Genomic DNA, 23,019 nt, shown 5'->3' on the forward strand with positions numbered 1-23,019 from the left:
TCTTTTATCTTCATATGGGTTACACACACTTTTATTTGCGTGTAAGAAATAATTTTATCTCCTACATTATAAAGTATATTAATCTCATATATATATATATATATATATAGGGAAAGTATTTGTTTACAATTTTTTTTTTACAAATTACACTAAGTATGACCGGTCATACACTCTTGATTGAAGTATGACGGATCATACTAAGTGTAGTTTGTAAACAAAAAGTTTGTAAATCAAATATCATGTAACATTATATTCCTACACACACAAATGTATGTGGGTCCCATTCTCTTATTATTTTTTCTCCTCTCCTCTCTCTTTTCAATTATGTGTGTAGGAATATCACGTTACATCATCTAACATGATATTTTATTTACTATATATATATATATATATATATATATATATATATATGAGTTTGATGTTTGTTTTTTTAAAGGACATAAATTATGTCATTTTAGGAGAGAGATAGACATAAGGAATGAAAATCATTAGGGAGAAAGTGAGTGTGTTTTTTTTAATTTAAATTTTAAATAAAAAAATATTATTTTGCGTATCTCTCTTTTAAAATGATATAACTTTATGTCATTTAAAATAACAAATATTTTTCTTAAAACATATATATATATATATATATATATATATATATATATATATATATATATATATATAACTTAATTTTTTCTTTCTTCCTCAAAGGGCTCATTTCCTACTACATGTGTACAAAAATAAAATTATCTATTGTTTACATGAGAAACATTAATCTCGTATTTTTATCTTATTTGTTAGACTTATTTAATCGGTTAGAGATATATAAAATTATTAATATAACATCATCTTCAACAGCTTAAGTTTTTGGGTTAAAATGACTCTTTACATAATATTAAAGCCTCAGTGTCAGGGTTCGATCTTTCTTGTCCCCATTTAATTAATAATTAATTACGTCATGTGGAGTTTCTTAGTACAAGTAGGCTAAACTTGATGCATCATCCAACCTTCAAGTCCAATTGACTCTTGTGTGAGGGGGGGTATTAGAGATATATAAAACGATTAATGTAGGATCATCCAGTAACCAATGGCGGAGCAAGCAAAGTATCTTAGCCAACGCGAAAATTTTTAGCTGATGCCAAATTAGCTACGGTTATATAGCTACAACCAAAACGTGGCTAATTTTCAAAAAATTTGAAACATGATTTACTACGTTTATTTAGCTACGCTTGAAACGTGGCTAAATTAGCCAATGCCAAGGTACCTGCTGGCACCAACATGACTCCGCCACTGCCGCTAATAACTTAAGCTTTTGGGTTGAAATAATTTTTTACATAATCTTTTATGAAAAAAATACAAATAAAAGGAAAATAATAAAATTCTCTCTTTTATTTTCTTTTTTATGAAAAAGAAGTGTAAAATGAAAATTATAAAAACCCTAAACGTATATATGTTATACTTTTTTTTTTTTTTTTACTTCTTGTTTATTATATTTTGCAATTTTAGAGTCATTATGTATGCCATTTATTGCGAACTATTTTCCTCAAACCCCACTAAGAGACCTTTATTTATTAGCTTATAAAGACCAATAGTGTGGTGTTAGCAAGAATTGGATTGCCACCGACACAAAAATGAGGGGATTCATTTCTCTAGTGTTCTTCATTGCTCTATTGACAGCACTCCTCCAACCACAGCATAACAATGCAGTGGGGGATTCTAGGGAGAGCTACTCTGCGACACAGAACAACATCACTTATGGATGTGTTGGCCTTCACTGCCTAGTTGCCGATGATGTTCAAGCTAATTTGTTAATGGATCAACACAGATTTAGCAGAATGCTTAACGATGGTAGTAAGCTTAAAACTTCAGGCACAAACAATGCGGATCGATCAGCAGTTGACTGTCCCACAGGTCAGTCGTACAGTTCCTGCCTCGATTCATCATTGCGCCAATGTCATCATAGTCCCTATCTAAGAGCTCCTAATAGCTGCAAGTAATGGCCGTCGTGCATTTGTCTTTATCTGAAGGATTTTCATGTTTTAGGTGAACTCTATCGTTTTAGATTTCACTATAGTTGCCTCAGCCTGTATATGTACTTTTCTTTTAAGGGTCGTTAGATGCGAAACATTGTCAGTTACGTTGATTCGTTATATGAATAAATCTGTATGTATCTGGTAAATGGCTCTACTTCTGCTATACATTAGGAAGTTATATATGTTGAAACAGAAAGTTAAATTCAAAATTAGAATTTGAATTATTGTTGTAAGTTTGTTCCATAACAAACAAGATAGCATCCAAACTTGTATATTTTCTGTTCCTAGAAAATAGATATTTAGTTGATAGCTTCTGTATAAATGTATTCTGGTTTTGAGAGATTAAATAATCAATGAAAGAAAGGATTTTTCCAGTATAGAATTTTAACATGGTATCAGGTACGTTCTGATCCTTGGTTCAAAGGCTCTTTCTCCACCCCACATTTATTCTCTCTACTGTAGTTTTATAATCATACCCGACCCAAACCCACATTTTTTTTCCTTATTTCCTTATACTCGAACCCAAATCTCATTCCTCCTTCTCTTCCGACCCATATCCGAACCCGTACACAGCATTCCCAATCTACCAAATCCCTAAATCCAATCCATGGCTTCTGAAAATGAAAATCTCTCTGAAAATGAAATCCCTGTCGTCACCAACAACGTACCCCCTCCCAACATCGTGATAACTCAAGATAACTCCTCATTTCCAGTCACTGTTATTTTGGACGACACCAACTATCCTCTCTGGTCCCAGCTGATGGACATGCGCATCGGCGCGAGAAATAAATCCGGGTATCTCACCGGAGTGACGGTGAAGCCACCGGTGACGGACCCCACCCACGATACTTGGGTAACGGAGAACAAAAGGGTCAAAAGTTGGCTCATTGAATCGATGAATCCATCCCTTATGTAGCGATTCCTCCGCCTCGAACTTGCATCAGACATTTGGGACGCCGCCCTGCGCACCTTCTACGACGGCTCCGACGAATCGTGCCTCTTTGAACTAAACCAGCGCTCTTTCACCACCAAACAAAACGGTCGCTCCCTGTCCGTCTACTACAATGAATTGGTCTCCATCTTCCAAGACATCGACTACCGTCTAACCTCTCAGGGGAACACTGTTGAAGGCGTCGTCCACCTGCACTCAGCCATGACCCGTCTTCGCGTCCATATCTTTCTTAGTGGGTTGGACTCTGACTTCGACTCTGTTCGTGGTGAGATTCTTCGCAAGGACCCGAAGCTTGATTTGGAAGGCAGCTACGCCTTCGTCCGCCGAGAACTACAACAGCGTCTAACCATGGGGCGCCCGAATGCTAGTTCTGAACCCTCCGCTCTTATGACTCACACACCTCGCCCACCTTCTGGTTCATCATTCTCCAGACCACGGAAAGACCCACCCTCCAAATCAAGTTCTCTTCAATGCTCACACTGTGGTGACTCCGGTCACACCAAGACCCGCTGTTATGAGGTGATTGGGTTCCCTGAATGGTGGGACTTCTCCAAGAGGCCTCGCCGGAAAGTCCTTAACAAGGCCTTGCTGACCACCTCTGATGCTGATCCATCTCATCCTCCGGTTGCTCATGCGGTCTATGAAGGCCTTCTAGGTAAGTCCCATGCTTTCTCTACACTCTCTCGAAATACTACTTGGATAGTTGATACTGGTGCATCTGATCACATGGTTTGCAATTCCTCTGCTTTAACTCACTTTACTTCCTCTGATAAGAAATTAATTTCTACTGCTAATGGAGGTACCTCGGCTATCACAGGTCAAGGTTCCATTGTATTGTCTTCCCACATAACTCTGAATGATGTCTTGATTGTACCTTCACTTGAATTTAACCTCATTTCAGTTTGTCATTTAACCTCAGACCTTGACTGCAAGGTCATATTTTATCCTGATCATTGTGTGTTTCAGGGAAACCGGAACCAAGAGATCCTTGGTTATGGAGTTAGATACGGCAAGCTTTATCTCCTGGACTCTTCTGCTCGTGCTGGTCCCTCCTCTGTTTTTGCGTCTACTACCTCGAGTTTGGACTCATCTTCATCTTCTGTTTGGCTTTGGCACAAGAGACTTGGCCACCCCTCGTTTAGCTACCTAAAAAAGTTATTTCCTAGTCTGTTTGTTAAGTTGAATGTTGCTGATTTTCAATGTAAAACTTGTGATTTGGCCAAGAGCCATCGTATCCCTTTTCCTACAAGTTTCAATAAAAGTTCTGTTCCCTTTCAAGTTGTGCATTCTGATGTATGGGGTCCCTCTAAAGTTTCTTCTCTTTCAAAATCATATTATTTTGTCTCCTTTATTGACGAATGTAGTCGTATGGTCTGGATCACTTTGCTTAAACACAAAAATGAAGTGTTTTCTGCATTTAAAAAATTTCATGCTATGGTATTGAATCAATTTTCCTCTGCCATCCAAATATTTCAAACTGATAATGGCTCAGAATATATGAATAATTTATTTTCTGACGTTCTCTCATCTCATGGCATTAAACACCAATCATCTTGTCCATATACTCCCCAGCAAAATGGTCTAGCTGAGAGACGTAATCGTCAACTCTTGGAAATTGTTAGAGCTTCACTTTTTGGTATGAATGTCCCATCTTTTTATTGGGGGGAGGCTGTAGTTTCCGCTGCTTATCTTATGAATCGCACTCCATCAAGTGCCCTTAACTTCAAGACCCCTCAACAAACTCTTGAATCTTATTTTTCTTTACCTCACTTTACAAACCTTGATCCCCGAATTTTCGGTTGCACAACCTATGTTCACATCCCTAAACAACTTCGGTCTAAACTTGATCCATGTGCAACAAAATGTATATTTGTTGGATATTTGGATACTCAAAAAGGTTACAGGTGTTTTGATCCTATTACTCATAAAATGCATATCTCTTTGGAACTCTCTTTCTATGAATCTGTCCCATATTACTCAGGGGGAGACTTAGTTTCTTCTTCTCAGGGGGAGTTCGTCCTGGATCATTGTGGATAAGCCGAAATCTGTCTCCAAGAACAGCCTACAGTTGTGCCATCTCATCCTTCATTTAGTCTTGCAGAACAGCCCCCTGTTACTGCATCCTCTACTCCACCAAGTGATGCATCTCCTCCGTCTCCTGAAGCTTCGGATCTAACTCCTACACCTCGGATCTCATCTCCACAGAACCATGAAACACAAATTGAAAAGGTTAGTGACTTACACTCTGATTCCATCATCCCTCCCACATCTCATAATTCTCCCATTCAGATGAGAAGGTCTGCCCGCATGAATAAAGGTATACCAAAACAGTTTTATGAACCAGACCCCAAAGTCAAAACCAAATACCCAATTAGTAACTATGTATCTACCAAAAACCTCTCTAAATCATGTGCTCTAACCATCAATCAACTATCTAGTGTTTGTATTCCAAGTGGTGTGCAGGAAGCATTGGATGATCCAAGATGGAAAGATGCCATGGAAGTGGAAATGGAAGCACTTCAAAACAACAACACTTGGGAGCTTGTTCATCTACCAAAAGATAAAAAAACGGTTGGGTGCAAGTGGGTCTTTAATGTGAAACTAAAAGCTGATGGGAACATTGATAGATTCAAGGCAAGATTGGTCGCTAAAGGCTACACTCAGAAGTATGGTGTAGATTACCAAGAAACTTTTGCTCCTGTTGCCAAGTTAAATACAGTCCGAATCTTGATCTCCCTGGCAACAAACCGAGACTGGAAATTAAGGCAATTTGATGTAAAAAATGCCTTCTTGAATGGAGAATTGGAAGAAGAAGTGTATATGGATGTGCCACCTGGAGTAAAGCTTTCATCCTCAAAGGAGAATACAGTTTGCAAGTTAAAAAAGGCACTATATGGTCTAAAGCAGTCACCAAGGGCTTGGTTCGGGAGATTCTCTCAAGCAATGAGAAAGTATGGGTATACTCAGAGCAACGCAGATCACACCCTGTTCTTCAAACATAGAAAAGGGAAAATAACTATTCTCATTGTTTATGTAGATGATATGATTTTAACTGGAGATGATGAGGAGGAAATAAAAGCTCTCCAACAACACTTGGCTACTGAATTTGATATGAAGGACTTGGGTCAACTAAAGTATTTCTTGGGTATTGAGGTTACAAGATCCGAACAGGGAATAGTCTTATCACAAAGAAAATATGTTCTAGATCTGCTATCTGAAACTGGAATGCTTGCATGCAAGCCAACTGACTCACCAATAGAAGTAAATCACAAATTGGGTATTTACCCAGATCAGGTTGGAACGGATGTTAGCATGTACCAAAGGCTAGTAGGGAAACTTATCTATTTATCTGTACCAAAGGCTAGTAGGGAAACTTATCTATTTATCACATATAAGACCAAATATCTGTTATGCAGTAGGAGTAGTGAGCAGATTTATGCACTCTCCTAGTGAGGACCACATGAAGGCTGTATTCAGAATTCTGAGGTACTTAAAAGCAGTGTTATTAAAACCGGACCGGCCCGGCCGGTCCGACCGGTTGACCCGGAAACCGGTCCATCAACCGGTCCGGTTATAACATTGGACCGCTTAAGTAATCGACCCGGCATTGACCCAGTGACCCGGTCATAAACCGCGGTCCGACCGGTAAACCGGTACCGGTTTGCCCTTCAAACCGGTTTTTCAAAATTAGTTACAAAATCTTTTTTTGCAGCAAGTGGGATTCGAACACACTACCTTGGAGTAAAGAGAGCCGTTTCTTACCACTACGCCACCATCACTTGTTGAATAATTTATACCATTTAATATATTTATCATATAACTTTTAAGTTAAGAGAATTATTTCAAAAACTGCATGTAATGGGGTTCGAACCCCTTGCATTAAGGATAAACAACATAGCAAATACCACTAAACTACATCAGGTTATTGTGTAGATGGCACCATTTAATATATTTATTATATAATTAAGTATAAAATATAAATTTATATATATATATCCGGTTCATGCGGTTCAACCAGTGACCCACCGGTTGAACCATTGACCCAGTGACCCGGTACCTAGACCGGGTCAATGACCGGTCCGGTTCTAATAACATTGCTTAAAAGGATCACCTGGAAAAGGTCTCCTATTCTCCAAAAATAAGGGTGAAGGCATAGTAGGATATACGGACTCTGACTGGGCAGGAGACCAAACCACAAGACAATCAACATCCGGATATCTAACGTTCGTTGAAGGGAACCTAGTCACATGGAGAAGCAAAAAACAAAAGGTGGTAGCTAGATCAAGCGCTGAAGCTGAATTTAGAGGTATGTCATATGGCATCTGTGAACTTCTATGGATTAAAAGTGTCCTTAAGGATTTAAAATTAGGAAATGACCAACCTATGAGTCTTTATTGTGACAATAAGGCTGCCATTGAGATTGCACAAAACCCGGTTCAACATGATAGAACTAAACATGTTGAAGTTGATAGACACTTCATAAAAGAGAAGTTGGAGCTACAAATCATTAATATTCCCTACATCAAATCAGAAGACCAACTTGCGGATGGACTAACAAAAGCGATATCTGTGAAAGCCCTTGGAAGAATACTTAGCAAGTTGGGCATGCTAGATATACATGCACCAACTTGAGGGGGAGTGTTGAAACAGAAAGTTAAATTCAAAATTAGAATTTGAATTATTGTTGTAAGTTTGTTCCATAACAAACAAGATAGCATCCAAACTTGTATATTTTCTGTTCCTAGAAAATAGGTATTTAGTTGATAGCTTCTGTATAAATGTATTCTGGTTTTGAGAGATTAAATAATCAATGAAAGAAAGGATTTTTCCAGTATATAGAATTTTAACAATATATTGTGTGAAACACTGTAACATCTTAATTGTTATTTTTTTTTTCTGCTTTGAAGGGAACGAGTTTTTCTTTATCGATCAGCACCTCTAATTAAATGCTTCTTATGCTGCTTTTTCTCTTTGGTTATGAATTCTTTGCTATTGAGGGATTGTGGACTCAAAAGAGTGTGACTTGACTATTATGGAAAACAATTCCTCTTGTTCTCTTCCTCTGTTTGATTAAAAACCGAGCTACATGGTCAGATTTTAAACATGCATGAGTTTAAAAATGTCTGTTTGAATGCTTTAGATTTTTTTTTATTTTTTTTTTAATCCGTTAACCGCTTTAAGGGATATGGGAAAATGTCTTTTTTCAAATTTTAAATATGCATGGGGAACAGAAGGAGTTTGGTTATATGTTGTTAAAATTTCCGCACTTGGAGGTTGTAATATGTTGGTAAAATTAAGCGTTATGTTGTATGAAATTTCCTCATTCTTGACTGCTTTGTATCATGAGGATTTTGATTTTTGGTGATATATAGTCACAAACCATACCCAGTTCTAAGAAGATTTCATTTACTGTTATTAATATTTTGTATGGAAATATATATGTTATGCGCTGCATGCTTGACCAATAGTGTCTAATTCCTTGATGGTTTCAATTTGCCCCTTAATTTTGGCTACTGTAGCAAAAATGAATACGAGTGTAATCTCTCATGTTTCTCTCATATGTTAAATAACAAATGAAGAAACAAAATATTACCATAAAAAGTTACAAAATTATTATCGTTAATTTGTTCATTGATGTTTAAGATAATCTCACATGATATGATATGATTATGTTAAATAATATATGAGAGAATCTATTTCCAAAATGAATAATTATTTAAAATGAGTTAATATTTAAATTTTCCGAGATCGAAGTTTTCAAATTTGTAACTTATGTCTATTCTGCCTTTAAGGCTTTCAACCGGAAATATGATGCAATTTCATGGAGGAAATAAGGAAGAATTGTCCCTATAAAAGAAATTAAAGATTTATGTGCTTTAATTTAAATTTGTAACTTTTAAGTCTTTCAACCGGAAATTATGATGCAATTTCATGGAGGAATTAAGGAAGAATCGTCCCTAGAAAAGAAATTAAAGATTTATGTGCTGTAATTTAGAAAATCTGGCCAATTATATAAGAGAAAAGTTATACTTATAACTTATTTTTTATTTATAATTTTTTACAATTATATCTTAAACGTTCATTTCTGTCGATCAACGGTTATCATTTATTATGAATTAATAATTAATTAATGAATTTAATTTGTGAAAATAATAATCATTTATTAACGATTAAAATATTATAAATAAAAATTTACGTAAATATAACGATAAAAATTGCCTATTAGATTAAGAAAGAAAAGAAAAAGGGTGTGTTCGGCCGCAATAGAAGTTATTTTTTTATATCTTTTATTAAAATCATGATTTCGAGGATGAAAAGCGAAACATGCTACAGAAATTCAGGTAAAGTCTAACTTATCCCCAATTTATCATTTATATAATGGAAAATAATGATAGGATCAAACAACACACCATCTTTGTATGGCTAAAATTATTTGGTTTGACAGAATATGTTTACCTTCTGACTGTTGTTGCTAAATATAATATCCCAAACTTAAGCATTTAATTGATTAATTTTAATTAAATAATTAAGCATGTTTTAGTGAGTAAAATTAAGTAAAAGACTTAATTAAATGAATCTGAGTCACTTAGAGTTAAAAAGTGTACTCAGTGAAAATTAAGGGGTATAAATGGGTACTGGCGAAAGTACCCAAAATATAAAAATAAAAATAGTAATATTCCTAGAATAATATTCCAGACTTTTGGGTAAAGTTTGGTAATTAATGGAGTTGAATAGATAGACGAACCAATACCCGCTTAAAGTCACTTAACTTATGTTAAGTGACTAAAGAACAAAGAAGAAACCATTTCCCCCCATTGCTCGTCGACAGCAAACAGAAAGGAGGAGAAGAGAAGAGAGGGAGAAGAGAGGAAGAAGGAGGGAAAACCTAGTGGGAGCAAATCCCAACCGTTTTGGGTGATTCAAAAGCCTAAACTACTCTAAATCTTCCCCTCTTTCATAATCCTAGCTTGGTTTTGAGTGGGAGTCCTTGTGGAGAGAGATATTGGTCCCCAAAGATTCGCCCCTTTTGAGAAGTGTGGGGTTTTGGGAGTTTCTACCTCCATGGAAGCTTGAGGAACACTCATTCCTCTATTGTGTGATCATTGGTGGTAAGTTTCCACTCTCTTTCACATGATTCTTGGAGATTTGTATGAGTTTAGGGTTAATGAATAGTGTTTTAGGGTTTTTATGAAATGTTGAGTAGATTGGCTATGTTCAAGGAAGAATGAGGCTTAGAGTATGTTGTGAAAAATGCTAGGAATGACATTTAATCGGTAGAAATGAGTTTATAGTGTTATTTTAGTATGCTTTGATGTTTGGAGAAATCTAGGCTTGGAACTATGGATTTCCTTGCATTGTTAGCATTGTTTGATTGTATTCCTTGTGTTGATAGGATTGAGGCAAGAGGACCAAGTGGAGTGACCAACCCTTGGGGTTGTGTGCAATTGAGGAAAGCTCAAAGAGCAAGGTAAACCTTTGGACCTTGTGGTTGATCCCATTGAGTGTTCCACCATACTCCGTTGAGGAGAAATGGTTTATGAGATGTGATATGTAATTATGATAGTGATTGTATGCTCATGCATTGATTCATGCATTGATACATGTTATGATTGATTGATGATTATTGGTTGATGTTTGATTGTTTAAGAGTAATTGAGGAATGATTATAGAAGTAGCAATAATGAATGAGGTAATGGTTGAGGATTGTGATTGAGGTTATGAGTGATAGTATTATGATGAGGATGATTGGTAGGAACTTCCCTTGGAAACAGCCCTATGTGGATCTCCATGTGGTTAGAGCCTAAGAGGAACAGCCCTATGTGGATCCCTCTTGGAGGTTCCTAGATTGAGGAAAGGACTTCCCTTGGAAACAGCCCTATGTGGATCTCCATGTGGTAGAGCCTAAGAGGAACAGCCCTATGTGGATCCCTCTTGGAGGTTCCTAGATTGAGGAAAGGACTTCCCTTGGAAACAGCCCTATGTGGATCTCCATGTGGTTAGAGCCTAAGAGGAACAGCCCTATGTGGATCCCTCTTGGAGGTTCCTAGATTGAGGAAAGGACTTCCCTTGGAAACAGCCCTAGGTGGATCTCCATGTGGTAAGAGCCTAAGAGAAACAGCCCTTTGAGGATCTCTCTTGGAATAGATTGAGGAAAGGACTTCCCTTCTATGTGGATCTCCATGTGGTAAGAGCCTAAGAGAAACAGCCCATAGTGGATCTCTCTTGGAAGTCCATGTGATGCTTGTGGATAAGAATGTGTTAAGCTATTATGATTATGTGTACATCAAAGTGAACCTTAGGGTGGAGTGATCTCCAAGGACCTCTGGTTTACTGTGATATATTCGTATATCTCACCCCGTGTTGTGGGGCATCATTTCAGGTACTGATAGAGGTGAGGTTGATCGAGGCAAGAAGCGTGAGTAGACTGTACCTGATAGCTGGACATGTTGAGTTGCATGCCATTTAGCATTGCTATATGTATATTTTGATGCCACATGATGTATTTTGGAGGACTTAGTGCATGATCATTGTAGTAGTAATGGGTATCTGATACAGGGTTACTTGCTTTGATCATGTTCATTTTGTAGCTAAGTCCTTTGGCATGTATATGAGATTTGTAATTAAGACATGATGTAATATTGTAAGTAATGAAGATATTTGTGTATGATGCTTACTGTAAGTTAAATGCATGAATGTATTTTTATGTATTGGATATGTTGAGCTGGAAAGTCAATTAGGTACCTTGTGCTAAGTTGGGAAACGTTGAGAAAACAAAGGTTATGCTGCCCAATTTCTGTTAAATCAATGATGAGAGGATGAGAGTTAAGTAATGATATAGGGATATCACAAGCTTGTTAAATAGGTTGTAAAATGTGTAGGATTGATTCCCCAAGAAAGATGCATGAAAAATATGAGTATAGGAAATTGCCCAGAAGAGGGGGCTTAAGCCTGCAAATGGAGGCTTAAGCCTGCTCAGGGGGCTTAAGCGCCCATGAGGGGGCTTAAGCGCCCTGATGCACCTGTGAAGACCAAAAGCTTTCTGCCGCCTGGGGCTTTAGCGCCCTAAATGGGGGCTTAAGCGCCCAGGTAGCGCGCTTAAGCGCCCTGGAGCGAGCTTAAGCGCCCTTGGTGGCTAAAAAAATGTAAATTCCCTCTGTCTGTGGGCGCTTAAGCGCCCTGCCCGCGTAGTTTTTCAGCATACACCTGAGTTAGTAAAATTGTCATAACTTGAGCTACAGAGCTCCAAATGAGGAGCGGTTTGAAACCACGCGTAGCTAACGAAGAAATCTACAATATAGTAGAAGTTGGGAAATAAATAAGAATTAAATTAAGGTTTTAAAAATGGAATAAGAACATGATATTAAGCTTGATTTATCTGATTCCGCAAAGTAATATGGTTATGATCACGCAATTGGGCATTATAAATTCGGCATGTTTTAAAATGAAAAATTTAACCGGATTTTAATTGAACCCATGTGATTGTAACTGCACTTAATATCATAATGCGATGTTAACAAACCGGTTCTAGAACGGGGTGTTACACTAAATATAAAGTACGAAGATTACCAAAAACAAAAAAGAGTACGAAACCTTGGCAAGAGTCCTATCGTGCTCTTGGATTCCCAATCTCGGAGAACACCAAAGCAGAAACCAAAGCGTGTTCCTCAGTACTGGCTGAGACTGTGGTAACGTTGCTGGACTTGGACCCCGATTCATCACTACTAGTGAAACGCACATCACTCCCTTCATCGCTCTTAAACTGCGGTAATTGTAGCATTTTCTCCCTGTCTCCCACTTCTTGGGTCCCACCAAACTTCTTATCTTCCTCACTGTCCACCAACTGCATTGCAAACTCAAGGGTCCCAACTACATCACTCATGGATGGCCGTTGATTCCCATCATCAAGCAAACAACTCAACGCCATCTGGCAGTAACATTTCAAACACTCATCCGTAATAGAATCCTTTAGAAATGGATCCACCGTCTGATCAATCTCTCCTTCTTCGTAACATCTCCGAACCCAATCAACCAAACTTGCTTTCTGCTTGTCCAACGTACGAACCAAAGGTGGCCTCGCACACAATACCTCAAGAAGCACCACACCGAACGAGTACACGTCAGACTTTAAAGTCAACCTTTGACGCTTGTAGTACTCCGGGTCCAAATACCCAACGCTCCCCTTCACGACTGTGCTGACGTGGGTCATCGAAGTCCCAGTGGGTCCCACTTTGGATAACCCGAAGTCAGAAACCTTAGCCACCCATTTCTCATCCAATAAGATGTTGGTGCTCTTCACGTCACGATGAATGATATTGTGCTCCGCACCCGCATGAAGATAATGGAGCCCTCTTGCTGCACCCAATAAGATCTCGAGCCTCTGCTTCCACGGAAGTGGCTGGTCATCGGAGTTATAGAGATACTCACAGAGAGTGCCGTGGTGCATGAAGTCATAGACAATGATCATCTCTGTGCCGTCGTTGCAGTAACCAATGAGGGACACCAAATGAAGGTGTCGAAGCTGTGATAGCATCTCGATCTCGTTCCTGAACTCGTTGAAACCCTGTTGAGAACCCTGCTTGAGGCGTTTGACCGCAACGGGTGTGGACCCATCGATGTAACCCTTGTACACGTTGCCGAATCCTCCAACACCGATGATGAAAGCATCATCGAAGTTGTTTGTGGAAGCTCTTATCTCTGCGATTGTAAAGTAGCGGCACAAATGGGATGGCAAAGATGACCCTTTACCCTTTGTCTTCCATGAATTATCTTCCATGTCATGATGGCCTCTTCTCCTTCGTTGAAAAACTATGATGCCGATAACAGATGCTAGCACGAGGCCTGAAACTGCAACCACGGCAATGATAACCACAGTGGTCTTCGAGCTTTTGGATGATTGGGTTTGCAACACTTGTTTCGGTGGAGATAAAATTGGTTCAGGATTCGGTCCTGCGAGATTGTTATTCTCGTCACTTATCTTGAAAACTTCGATGCCATTCAATATGACATCATGGTAATTGGTCACCATTCCCTCTTGCAGTCGTTGCAATTTGATAGAAAGATTAACTTTCTCAGAGTTTCCTTGGGTGGACATAAACACAGCATAATCCCTATGAACGGGAACTAAATTACCACCACTCCAGCCAATCACATCTGCATATGGCTCAGCCAAAGTTTCAGCTATAAAAATCTGAAAAGCTCTATCACCATAATCCTGAATCTTCTGATCAAACTCGCAGAAATGTAACCTAACCATATAAGTAAACTCTGAGTCCACAACAAAATCCCAAGTAACATTATAATTCTCAGTGGCATGCATCCCGTAACTTCTGGCAGTTAAGTACACAACAGCTGGTGCAGTGTAATTCGGAACAACATTATTTTCATAATTTAATTGAAGTGCAAATCCACTTGATACACTAAATGGATATTGCTTCTCCAAGTAGCGAGGAAGATCGTTGTCCCAATTCCTAAACATACCAGTATCTTGACTTGGTGGAACCTGAGGATCACCAACGTTGACTCTGTGAAGTGTCTCAAGAGCTTTCTCTTTGTGAATTTGGTACTGCGTGTCATGACCCACAAGCTTAAGCCCTAAGTCATTGGGATCAGTGTAATAGAGAAAGGGAGGCATAGACACAACCTCGATCCCGTTGATAAAAGCATAAGCATCGGAATCATTAGTGCTGGGAATGAAGGTTATGTTTAGCCTCTCACCTGTTTCCACGTTGACACAGTATTCTTTAGTGATTGTCTCTGATTCATCTTTGACAACAAAAAGTGAGGCGTTGAAGTCTTTAAGAAGGGTAAGGTTGTTGTTGTTGTCTATTTTAACAGAGAAGAGGGTGTTGTAGGGTTTGAAGTTAGCATACGATGTTGGATAAAAGTGAAGCCGAACGAACTTTGGGCCGTTAGTGACGGGAAAGGAGTAGGTGAATTTGGAGTGAGAGATACGTGCGGAGCCAAATGGAACTGAGTTAACTGAAGAAGGAGAGTTAGGAGCATTGGTTTTGACAGAAGGTGAACTAGTTTCTGATTCAATGATGGAAAACAGTTTGGTGTCAACGTCTCCAACCCAGGTCCGATTTTGAAATTGAATGGTTGCGGAGCCGCCACAGCTGACAGCAAAATCATCAACGGGATTGTATGAGTTAACCTGCAGAGGGAACAATAGTTGAAGGAGAAACAAAAGCACATAGAGGCTGAACTCATTGGGAACTTTGTTCTTTCTCATAGTTGAACTCAAGGAAAAGGTGCTTTTTTTTTTTTTTTCGCTCTGCTTCTTTAGGTTTGCCGGAAGATGCATTTATTGCACTCGATATTGGAAGGCAGGGTAATTACTCAGAAACATAAGTAGGGAAATTATTCTCCAAAAGTAGCCATCAGCCACGTAGTAGACGCCAATTTTGAAAATGTCAAACTTTCTAGGGAGAATTCAAGATAAAATCACCGTCATGGAGTCATGGTCGTGGTGTACAGTGTACTGTTATTTTAAGTATTTGTGGGAGGGATAGCAAGAGGAAACTTAATTAAGTGTTTGCATTCGTTGATGAAAAATATTTTCCAGTTTCATTAATGGCTGAAAGTAACTGGGAAAATTATTCTAATCCTAAAATTACTACTTCATTCATATTCTATGGGTATAGTTTCTCCTTTTTTTACTTTATAATGTTTTTCCTTTCTTTTGTGGTACTTTAGTGTCCTGTAGATTTTTTTTGGGCTATATTGGCTTATTCATCATTTTGCCTTCATTTAAATGAAAAAATTTCACTTTATCTCTTGCTCAAACTATGTATTAATTTGTCTATCTTCTTAAATTATATATCAATTTACTTTTATTTGATCATATTTGTTCAAGTAAATGAGACATTTACTCGAATAAATAACTTATCCAGGACAAGAGTTTGGTCCAACTGTAATCAAACAAGAGCACACTAATATATAATATAAGAAGATAACATATTTGTATATAGTTTAAAAAAATGAAAATGATAAATCAATTTTAAAAGAAGAACAAAATGTTCAATCTGCGGGCTACTTCCCTATTCTTCTGTTGTAATTATCTCTGTTTTCCTTTTAATTGTTGTTCCCTTTTTATTTTTCAGTAATTTTGTAATATTTGTATATTTTGATATTATTGTTTAGATAAATTCAAAAAGGTTGTTTTTAAGTTTCTTGGTTATGCCTCATATATATTATATGGAAAAAACTATTCTCATGTTATATGAGATAAAAAAAAATTTTACACATCCTTCGATAACTGTGTCACTTTTTTCTTTTATTTTTTTTTTATTTTTTCATATGGTGGAGCCCACAAGTTTGTCTTTATGACATGAGATACCTTATCTCATTTAACATGAGATTAATAAAACTCATATTATATTGGGTTCGTCTTTTCTACGGTCAATGTAGATAAGTTATCTATATTGAGCCCAAAACGATGTCGTTTGGAGACGAAAATCAAAATATTTTTTGTTATTAAATTTATTTCAGGATTACAATAGTCTTTCTCATTATAATTTTTTAATTTTTCAACCTAGAACGACTTCGTTTTGAAAATAAATGTAGATAACTTATCTACATTCAGTATAGAAACATTAAAGCCATATTATATTAGACAAAAACTTTTTAGTTTTAGTTTTATCAGACCTGTCTCATGTTTACTTTTATATAGAGCACTTCCAAATAATTAAATATCAAGTATTTATAATTCACAAGAACTTCTTTATATAACAAGTAAGCACTTCTACACTTTCTTGTGACCGTGTGTGTTTAGATTGATGGAAAGAGATGGAATAAAAGGGATGGAATAGAATGACATTGGTTGTCATACATTTTCTTTTTCCTTTTCCCCAATTTGGGCGCATCCATGGGATGAAATGGGATGGAAACAACTTATTACTCACTAAATATCTATTCCATTCTATCATAAAATATCAAAATGGGATGGAAACAACTTATTACTCACTAAATATCTATTCCATTCTATCATAAAATATCAAACCAAGGGGCATCACTTCTTGTCTAGCATCATCAAACATTTGCATCTGCATATCCGTACGTAAGGTCCTATTCATAAAATGTGTAAAGGGTACTTATGTAAACTGTCTTGAGGAAGCATATAAACCTGACAAAAAAAAAAAAAACTTTAAAACAACAAGCATCTGCAAAATTAAATGACTTGCACAATATATACGTTGTCTACCGTAATGTTGAAACCAAGCACGGTACTAATTATTTATGGTGGGTTATATTACTTACACGCAATAGGAGATATGTTGTCCCATATTATAGATATAATTATATAGTGGGCCCACTATTTATTAAAAGTGAAAAAAAGGTTTCTTTTTCTAAAGTTACCTCAGACAACTTTGTCTAATATTTACCAAAGTAACATCATTTTTGGGTTGAACAATTATACAAGCTAATTAAATTTTTAATTGTCAGTTGCTAATGAAGACAAATGTTTATGAGTCTAGGGTTGTATTAATATATGATAGCTTTAATGTCAGCGTTGGCCCATTAAAAAGTGATAACAATGATAAGCATAAAATGTAGTGAAAATGACGGTAAACACACGAAGAAGAAATTCCAACAGCTGTTCATCTTATACTAAAGTGTGGCTATTATTTTAAACAAATGCTTAATTTTGTCAGTGTAAAAGATTCGAAGCATATAAATATTTGTGTTCTGAATATCATAATTCAATATTTTTGTATTTCAAGGTTACAAACTATTATGTCGTAGTGACAGAAATGTTCAGCTGGTGGCTGATATGGGTTCATAACACAAACATTATTAAAAATATAGAAAGAAATTGAGACGAGCATAAGAAATTGAAGCTAAAATATAAAACGGAGATTTACATTTCAAACATAAACAAAATAGAGGTAAAAATTATATTCAGGAGGACATTGAATTCTATCTTAATTTGTTTCTTTTTCCCTTTATAGACTTGGGCTTGGACAGTTTCCTCGCACATATAGGGCCTTCCTATGAAGCATCGATACTTCAAAAACTCTGACGTGTTGTGTCTGACACTTCCCGACACTCTTTGATACTCCGACACTTCAACACTCTTTATAGAAATTCAAAAAAAGTTCAAAGGTTGCATTGCGTTAAGTTTTTAGTTTCAACCATTATATTCGTTGGATTACGATTACCATTTTATTGAGTTTAATATAAATATTTGAGATATCTTATGTTTCTTTGCAAAATTGATAAATATTATAAGTTTATTTTCATTTTTTTGTTAAATTATTGAATATTAAATATAATGTACACTCCATAAATTAAAAATATTATTTAATATCAAAACGTGTCCTAACGTGTCAAAATCTAACATTTTTTAGAATTAACGTGTCGAAGTGTCGTGTCGTATCATGTCACGTGTCCCGTGTCGGTATCGGTGCTACATAGGGGCCTTCGATCCTTTTCTTTTCTTTCTTAATCGTATGCAATTTTTCTCTCGCGAGATTAATAAGGGTGTCTCCCTCAATATTTTTCCCATAATTTTTCTATAAATGGCAAAATTTTCTAAAATATAGTACATAGATCTTTAGTTTCTTTTCTAGGGATAATTCTTTCTTAATTCCTCCATCAAGAACATCATAATTTCCTGTCGAAAGCTGTTGTAAATAATATTGATTTAGTTTTTATTTAGTTTTTATTTAGTCATTTATTGTTGTATTGGGCCAAGCCCTTTGTTGTATTGGGCCAAGCCCATTAGGTTAAAAGTAGGTCAAATATTCTCTATAAATAGAGAACCCTTTGTACAGATTATTTACAATTATATAATATATTAGAATACCCTTTTTCAAGTTGGTATCAGAGCTCTCGATCTGAGGGCTTTGCTTCCGCACATATTATCTTCTTTTTTAACAAAACCCTAATTTCTTTGCCTCTTGCCGCCACCGGAAATTTTTTTCGGGGACCTTTTGGACCAAGGGGACCATTGTTGACCTTATTTTTCCTCCGATCTAATCATTCCACGCAGTGTTCCTCCGCCACAAACGACCGAAACACCTCCGACCTCCTCCAATTAGATCTGTCTTCACCGTTTGGACCACTTTCCGGCGACTTTTCAACCGCGACCACCCACAGACAGGTGCGCGCTCACCGGACGACCACACCAGAAAAATCTCAGCCGGCGAAGCCCATCCACGCGCTCTCACGCTCTCACGCGCCGCCCCTTTCCCGGCGAGTGAATCCCACGCGCAGATCCTTTCTCCGGCGCGTGGAGGCGCGTGCGGCCGTGTTTTTGGACCGGACCACCACCATTCTTCTCGTCTTCTTGTCTTCTATCTGGATCTGTAATTATTTTTCTGATCAGAGGTCATTTGATATTCTGTTTGGTTGATTTTATCGCTGGTTGTTAACTTTTTTTGTTAAAGAATGGCCGAGCATGATAGTTCTTCGATCTTATCTGGTAAGAGCACACGTTCTATATCTCTTCTTGCTTCTTGCACTGATTTTAAAACCTCATGGATTTTGGATTCTGGTGCAACTGATCATATGGCTTGTCGTACTGAGTTGTTTTGTTCTTATCATCCTACTGTTGGTAGTCATACTATATCCGTAGCTGATGGATCCCATAAATCAGTTATTGGTTCTGGTAACATTCAGATTCAACCTTCCTTGTTTCTTAAAAATGTTCTTTATGTTCCTCAGCTTTCTACTAATCTTATCTCCACTCAAAAACTTACAACTGATTTGAATTGTTCTATCACATTTTTTCCTTCTCATTGTCTTATTCAGGATCTTACCACGAAGAAGACAATTGGAGTTGCTAATGAACAGGATGGGTTATATCATCTCCTTCCAGACCATGCTAGCAAAAATCAATTATTAATGACACGTCATCCTTCTACTGCAGAGTCTATGATTTGGCTCCATCACAAGCGTCTTGGGCATCCACCATTTAGTCTTTTGAAGTCTATGTTCCCCTCTCTGTTTCTCAATAAGTCGGTTGAGACCTTTCATTGTGATGTTTGTGAATTTGCAAAACACCATCGAGTGTCATTTCCTTCTAGCACTATTAAAAGCAGGGAACCTTTTTCTCTTATCCATTCTGATGTTTGGGGCCCTTCTAAAGTGCACAGTGTTTCAGGTGCTAGGTGGTTTGTTTCTTTTATTGACGATTGTACTCGGATAACATGGTTATACTTGATGAAAGACAAGTCTGAAGTACCAGAGATATTTATTCGGTTTCATCACATGGTTGAGACTCAGTTTGGTAAGGGTATTAAAAGACTCAGATCTGATAATGGTACTGAGTACGTCAATCAACGCCTGTCACAATTCATTTCAGACAGAGGTATGATTCATGAGCTCACATGTGTTGATACCCCTCAACAAAACGGGTTGCTGAAAGGAAAAATCGTCACCTTCTTGAAGTTGCTAGAGCACTACTTTTTCAGACATCTGTTCCTAGTTCTTATTGGGGAGAAGCAGTATTAGCTGCAACTTTTTTGATCAACCGTTTACCTTCACGGGTCCTTAACAATATCAGTCTTATTCATTCCATGACTTCCTTCTTTCCTTCTGTTCCCATATTGCAGAGCCTTCCACCAAGAGTGTTTGGATGTGTTGCCTTTGTCCATGTTCATAAACAACATCAGAGTAAGTTGGATCCTAGGGCTCTTAAGTGTGTCTTCCTTGGTTATAACCCTTATAAAAAAGGGTACAAGTGTTATCATCCACCAAGTCGGAAATTTTTTGTTTCTATGTATGTCACCTTTCAAGAATCTGAATCTTATTTCCTGGGTCCTCATCGTCAGGGGGAGAATAGTTCTTCAGAAGACTCGTCCCCTTCTTTGAGTCTGGATCAATCTTCTCTCTTCCTAGTGTGTCTGCTCCTGGTGTGTCAGAACCTTCAAATACACCTGAGATGCAACCCATACTGTCTCACCAGCAACCTCAATCGTCTGAACCACTGGTAAGTCCTGAATCTCCTATTTCTTCTGAGTCTCCTGAATCTCCTGTTTCTGATTCTAATATTATTTTCTCTCATGATTTGTCTATTTCTTCTGATATCTCTAATGACTTACCCATTGCTTCTACTTCTGATGACTTACCTATTGCTCTTAGAAAAGGAAAAAGATCTTGTCACAAGAAAACTTGTTCCTCATGTCCCTCTTGTACTCAATACCTTATCTCCCACTTTGTTTCCTCTGCTAATCTTTCTGTGCAGCACAAAAGCTTTGTTTCAGCACTAGATTCTATTGCAATCCCAAAATCAGTACATGAAGCCTTGAAAGATAGGAATTGGGCTCAAGCCATGCAAGAGGAGATGAATGCTTTGGAGAAAAATAAAACATGGGAGGTTATTGATAGACCCAACGGAAAGAAAGCAGTAGGGTGCAGATGGGTTTATGCCCTGAAATATAATTCTGATGGCACTCTTGAGAGATATAAGGCTCGATTAGTGGCCAAAGGTTACACTCAAACCTATGGCATTGATTATGAAGAAACCTTTGCTCCAGTTGCAAAGATGAATACAGTGAGAATCTTGTTATCCCTTGCTGCCCATTACAATTGGGATATAAATCAATTTGATGTGAAAAATGCTTTCCTCAATGGTGAGTTAGAAGAAGAAGTCTACATGGAAATCCCGCCTGGTTTTGATTCTGTGAAGGGTGAAAATAAAGTTTGTAGATTAAAAAAGGACTTGTATGGATTGAAGCAGTCACCTCGTGCTTGGTTTGGAAGATTTACTAAGGTTATGATGACCTTAGGATACAGACAGAGCCAAGGAGATCACACTCTTTTCTTCAAGCACTCCCAAAATGGGAAGCTTACTGTGCTCCTTGTATATGTTGATGATATTATTATCACAGGTGATGATTTTGTGGAGAGACAGATTCTGCAAACACGGCTTGCCTCTGAGTTTGAAATCAAAGACCTTGGGAAACTGAGATATTTCCTAGGGATAGAAGTAGCTCATTCAAGCAAAGGAATTTTTATCAGCCAGAGGAAATATGTTCTTGATCTTCTCAAAGAAGCAGGAAAGCTCGGGTGTAAACCCTCTAATACTCCTATTGAGCAGAATCACAAGATGGGCTATGAAGAAGAGAGTCATCCAGTTGATAAAGGACAATATCAACGGCTAGTTGGGAAATTGATATATCTGGCCCATACTAGACCAGACCTAGTTTATGTTGTTAGTGTTGTCAGTCAGTTTATGCACGATCCAAAAGAAAAACACATGCAGGCAGTAGAGAGAATTCTTCAGTATCTTAAAGGTACTCCTGGTAAAGGATTGTTATTCCGACGTGATGGCAATCTATCTTTAGAAGTCTACACAAATGCTGATTATGCTGGATCCGTGACTGACCGTCGTTCTACCACTGGTTATTGCATGTTTCTTTGCGGTAACTTGATGACATGGAGAAGTAAGAAACAAGATGTGGTTGCCAGATCAAGTGCAGAAGCTGAATTTCGAGCTATGGCTCAAGGCATTTGTGAGTTACTGTGGCTGAAAATTGTACTTGATGATCTCAAAATAAAATGTGAGGGACCTATGAAGCTGCTATGTGATAATAAGTCCGCTATTTGTATAGCTCATAATCCAGTTCAACATGATCGGACTAAACATATTGAGGTTGACCGCCATTTCATCAAAGAGAAACTTGATAGCGGGTTGATTACCACTCCATACATTTCCACTGGGCGTCAATTAGCTGATCTATTAACAAAGGGGCTTCCTTCAGACAGATTTCAAGAACTTACTAGCAAGCTGGGAATGATAAATATCTATTCCTCAGCTTGAGGGGGAGTGTTGCAAATAATATTGATTTAGTTATTATTTAGTTTTTATTTAGTCATTTATTGTTGTATTGGGCCAAGCCCTTTGTTGTATTTGGCCAAGCCCATTAGGTTAAAAGTAAGTCAAATATTCTCTATAAATAGAGAACCCTTTGTACAGATTATTTACAATTATATAATATATTAGAATACCCTTTTTCAAGTAAAGCTTTAACGGCTGAATAGTCAAAAGTTATCAATTTAAAACCTTCCATTTTGGAAAATTTAAAGTCTTGTAGAAGTATT

The 23,019-nt window shown here is 37.4% G+C and overlaps 1 protein-coding gene and 1 long non-coding RNA gene across 2 annotated transcripts; one reads left to right on the forward strand and one right to left on the reverse strand.

Moving 5' to 3' along the window:
* Positions 1-9,802: 9,802 nt before the first annotated feature.
* Positions 9,803-11,523, forward strand: LOC133304001 (uncharacterized). The gene is made up of 3 exons (XR_009750554.1): positions 9,803-10,079; positions 10,364-10,438; positions 11,351-11,523. It is a non-coding gene; the product is annotated as an uncharacterized LOC133304001 (long non-coding RNA).
* Positions 11,524-12,480: 957 nt separating this feature from the next.
* Positions 12,481-15,273, reverse strand: LOC133304013 (receptor-like protein kinase FERONIA). The gene has a single exon (XM_061503982.1). The coding sequence runs from the start codon at positions 15,200-15,202 to the stop codon at positions 12,575-12,577; it is 2,628 nt and encodes an 875-aa protein (XP_061359966.1). The 5' UTR covers positions 15,203-15,273; the 3' UTR covers positions 12,481-12,574.
* Positions 15,274-23,019: the final 7,746 nt, after the last annotated feature.

This window comes from Gastrolobium bilobum, unplaced genomic scaffold (genome assembly GCF_033153095.1).
Source record: "Gastrolobium bilobum isolate Gb01-03AN ecotype WA unplaced genomic scaffold, APGP_CSIRO_Gbil_v1 utg22478, whole genome shotgun sequence".
NCBI classification, from domain to species: Eukaryota; Viridiplantae; Streptophyta; class Magnoliopsida; order Fabales; family Fabaceae; genus Gastrolobium; species Gastrolobium bilobum.

Excerpts from the sequence above, each read along its gene's own strand:
- LOC133304013 (XM_061503982.1), bottom strand. The coding sequence starts at position 15,202 with ATGAGAAAGAACAAAGTTCCCAATGAGTTCAGCCTCTATGTGCTTTTG.